The following is a 4,265-nucleotide window of genomic DNA, read 5'->3' on the forward strand; positions in this document are numbered from 1 at the left end:
TGTGTTCGTGTTCATGCGTGTACTGTAGATGTGACTGTGTGGCGTCGGAATAAAAAAAAGTGCTCCGCAACGTTATTTAATACATCAGTAATATTGTCTGTTTCAATGCATATGCCCCCCCACCCCCTCTGCGTGACTTGAAATTATGGCCCCCCCTTGTTCAGATGCGTTCCGCGGTCCATGATCCACATTGTGTGGCCTATAGAGCAGCCGCACTTGAGACTTCCGCTGCCCGAGCCAATTACTGCAGTGCCCTGCTAACTTGAATGGGGATAAAATAATTCAACCATGCAGCTTTTCTACACTTTGCAAACGTTATCAGACTGAATCGATCAAATGTTGATGGTCAAACAAGTCATTTCGAAGGGGTTTGTGATGTACAAAAAATCTATCTACTGATTTACAGACGTCTTGCAGTATAAGTCTTTGGGGAAAGTCTTCTTGGCCACATGGCATCATGTGACGGTGTAATTACACTGTTTGTCTTCTATTCATTTTGTCTTCAAAGCCCAGTACACTTCCTGGGGGCCTGTGTAATAAGGTGAAAAGATTTCTCCATCCACATGACTAGGGATGGGTACTGAAACCTGGTTTAAAATGGGCCCTAGGGCCAAATTATTAAAGACCGTAGTATTGATAAACTCAGATGGAAAAACTGTATAGTTCTGCTGCCGCTTGCTCACAGGACATCTGATGATGTGTTGCGCCACTCTGTGTCACACACACACACAGAGGCCCTGCTCTCTGTGACAATGGTGGAGAGAGTTAAACACTCAGAAGTTTGATTATACTTCACAAGAGTTGATGTTGACACCGCTTGTTGCCACAAGTTCAACAACTCGTGTGCATGTAAGGGCAGAAACACACAATCTTTCAAAACATCTAGTGAAAGTGTGTCACATACAGGCGGAGAAATGCACTGTATGAAAAATGTACAGTTAAGAGTAGTAGTATTGTTCAAATCTTAACGATACCCATCCTTACACATGACACAATGTATTTAATGGCCTCACAGACCACCACCATTTATAACACTGCCTCTGTTAAAAGGTACATTATTACGACCTCCTCCACCGTAGTTATGTTTGTTATTGTCTGAAATTTATGACTCTGCCCTCTAGTGCCGTCAAGTTAGTGTATCTATGCCAACATAAAGGACACATGGAACTATGAGGACAGTGATGGCTACATTTGAAATGAACCTATTGGTTTTGTGCCTTTAGTTGACCACTGACATGTTGATGAACAGTTGCTGTTTTATAACCTGATTTCTCCTCTCCTCTGTTCTCAGGTAAGTCAGCGGAGGCTGCCAGTGATTTAGCTCTGGACTACATGAAGTCAAGAGTAGGTGGGCTGGGTGGGGTGGTGACAGTGGACCCTCAGGGCCACTGGGCTGCTCGCTTCAGCAGCCTGCAGATGATTTGGGCTGCAGCCCAGAATGATACCCTGCACTACGGCCTGTACACTGGGGAAGACTTCACCCAGAGCATCGATGACCCACATTGACAGGAAATACATGGTTTCATATTTTGAAGGAACTGTCCGTAGAACAAAAGTTTGATTCATAAACACAATGCTCTAAATCAGTCATATTGGCCACAGCTTTGGAGCCAAACTGTCTGCCCAACTGAGGAGAAACTCTGTGTCTTAAGATCATCTTTTGTAACTAACTGCGTACTCACTGTACTTAAATATTTACTTAAGTATTGTACTTCAGAGTTTTTCCATTTTATACTATATAATTTTATTCCACGACTACTTTTTACCTTACTTCATTTATTTGACATCTTTAGTTACTTTGCAGAGTTAGATAACTAATACAAAAATATGAATCACTTAGCTAATTTTTAACATGTTATTAAAGACTAAGCTCCTAAGCAATAAAGTAATTAACATGAGCTCTACCTTCACCGGCTACAGCATTAAAGTAAATGCATCCGTAATTATATTCCAATAGAAAATTGGCCATTCTAAGTGACGAGTACTTTTAATTTTAGACTCTTATTATATTTTGAGGCTTATACCTTTGATATTAATGCACTAATATACTAATAATGTACTATGAATGAAGGACTTTTACTTGAACCAGATTATTTTACACTGTAGTACTGCTACTTCTACTTGAATGAAATGATCAAAGTACATCTATAATCTAGAATCTAAAATTATTCTATAGTTTGTTGAAATTTCACCAACAGCATTGACAGAACCCTCAAACACAGACAAGCAGCGTTATTGCCCTGTTTTATTAAAACATTGCTAAAAATCTCAGCCCAGTATTTCTTTACATCTACAGTATGGTTGTACTGACCTGATATGTGCAGAATTAAGATGGCACACAGAGGACACTTGGTAGATGTTATAGTGAATTCCTTGCCTGGGATCAAGACTAGACCTTCAAATCTGCCCAGTCCTGTACCTTAAGGCCAAAACACACCGGCGCCGTACGACGCGCGTCAAAACAGCCGCCCCCATTATTTTCTATTTACAAACCCACACCTGCGGCGGCTCGACGCGCCTCGACTTGCCGCATCGCGGCACTTCACGCTATTGTCCTATTTTACCAGCGTCGCCGCCCTTGAAAAGGCGCTATTTTGTACTTCCCAGCTCTCGCGGACTGGAGTGTGCAATAGAAATCCGGTTGACGCCCCGCAGCGCGACGCTTTTTGTGTGTGTTGGGGGCGGCACTTGACTCGCGTCAATGTCGCTGCCGTCATATGACGCCGCCGGTGTGTTTTGGCCTTTAGGTTTTTAAACTTTGACAAAGTGTGAAATTTTGTACTAATTTCAACAATGTAATAAATTAAGAATTGCACAAGCTTTTCAAACAGAGAAAATATTTTCAGTCAAATGTAATAGAAGTATTTTTGTTTGTGAATGTATGTGTTTCTCATCTGATCACACCTCAGTCTTGTGTACTGAAATACTTGTAAAGTCCAACAGAGCCAATAGTTGCAAGGTGCTGCTGATCAGATGACGATTGTCAGTGCTGAAGCTTTGTGTTGGGAAAACACTGATCATTGACAATAAACACTTTAAATCCCTGACCACTGTGAGTTTCATGCTTCATTTACCCATAAACTCTGTGTGTAGAGGTGCGCTGCTAAGTTGAGCTCTGTCTGGCTGTGTTACCCCTTTAGATCCACTAGATGGTGCTGTTGAAGTACAAGTCAACACCAAAACTCTCCACAAGTTTCATGACTTTGTGTGGAAGATTGTTTTGATTTCTCTTAAAACAGACAAAAAGACAAAACAATAGAGATTGATTAACATTTATAATATCTACCTTCATTAAGGTCTTACTGTATTTGGATGGGACTAGACATGAATTTCCATCATCCAGGTTTGCACATGGTCCTTTGCAGCTTCAGCCTGTGGTACTGCTGCTGCATTTTTGACTGGTCTTGAGGCCTGACATTACCCTTGTCTTTTTAGTCTGGTGTGTCCGGTTGAAACACAACTCAGTCACAATGACGTACAGTATCTGCATTGTCTTTTGACACTTTGTATCCAGGAGCAGCTCAGTATGTGATCACATTCATCTCTGCTGTGCAATATTAAAAATAAACTCTCGCTGCTATTTATAGTTTGTCATTGAGCTAAAGCCCACAGCAAGCTTATATTGTGGAGAGACTGTAGGTTCTATACTTCTGAAACAGCATCTCCTGGTCTTTGTGGAAGGGAAACAGTGAGCGCGTCTCAAATCACATATGTCCGTTAGTTCACTTCAATGTAGTACACTACGTACTTATTGCGTGTTGCACTAATGTCAACAGGGTAGTGTTGTCTCAAATCGCACTTAGCTGTTTTGCACTTACCGTAAGTGATGCAGGCTTTTTTTTTCAGCCGCCTCTTCCTCTTCTTTGTCGTCTTTTTAAACGGTGAATTGCAAACTGGCTGTGGAGCATTATCGCCAACATTTGAATATTATCTCCACCCAGACATAAACCAAACTTAAGCCACAACATCAATGCAGATTAAAATGTGCTTTTGTAGCCAGATGCAAGTTAGCTAGTTAGCAAATGCTAAGGTAACTGCTGGCAAGCACTTGTGCACTCAAAATATTAGGTGTTCAGCTAACATTAGCTGGCAAGCTAATATTAGCACTCACATTAGTCGGGGTACCAAATCATTAGAGACCCAATAAGTCTAAACATAAGTAACTGTCCGACAACCCCTTCTACCTCTTCTTCGTCTTCTTTTTAAATGGCAAAATGCAAACAGATGGTGGAGCATAATCGGCAATGTTTGACCGCTATCTCCGC

At 41.3% G+C, this 4,265-nt stretch overlaps 1 protein-coding gene across 1 annotated transcript in view; it reads left to right on the plus strand.

Moving 5' to 3' along the window:
- Nucleotides 1-3,047, plus strand: part of asrgl1 (asparaginase and isoaspartyl peptidase 1) — a 12,169-nt gene extending 9,122 nt beyond the window's left edge. The window contains exon 7 of the mRNA XM_050070961.1: nt 1,292-3,047. Within this exon, the coding sequence (XP_049926918.1) occupies nt 1,292-1,506 (215 nt within the window). The 3' untranslated portion in view covers nt 1,507-3,047. The remainder of the gene's footprint in view (nt 1-1,291) is intronic.
- Nucleotides 3,048-4,265: the final 1,218 nt, after the last annotated feature.

The sequence above is a fragment of the Epinephelus moara genome, chromosome 19, assembly GCF_006386435.1.
Source record: "Epinephelus moara isolate mb chromosome 19, YSFRI_EMoa_1.0, whole genome shotgun sequence".
NCBI classification, from domain to species: Eukaryota; Metazoa; Chordata; class Actinopteri; order Perciformes; family Serranidae; genus Epinephelus; species Epinephelus moara.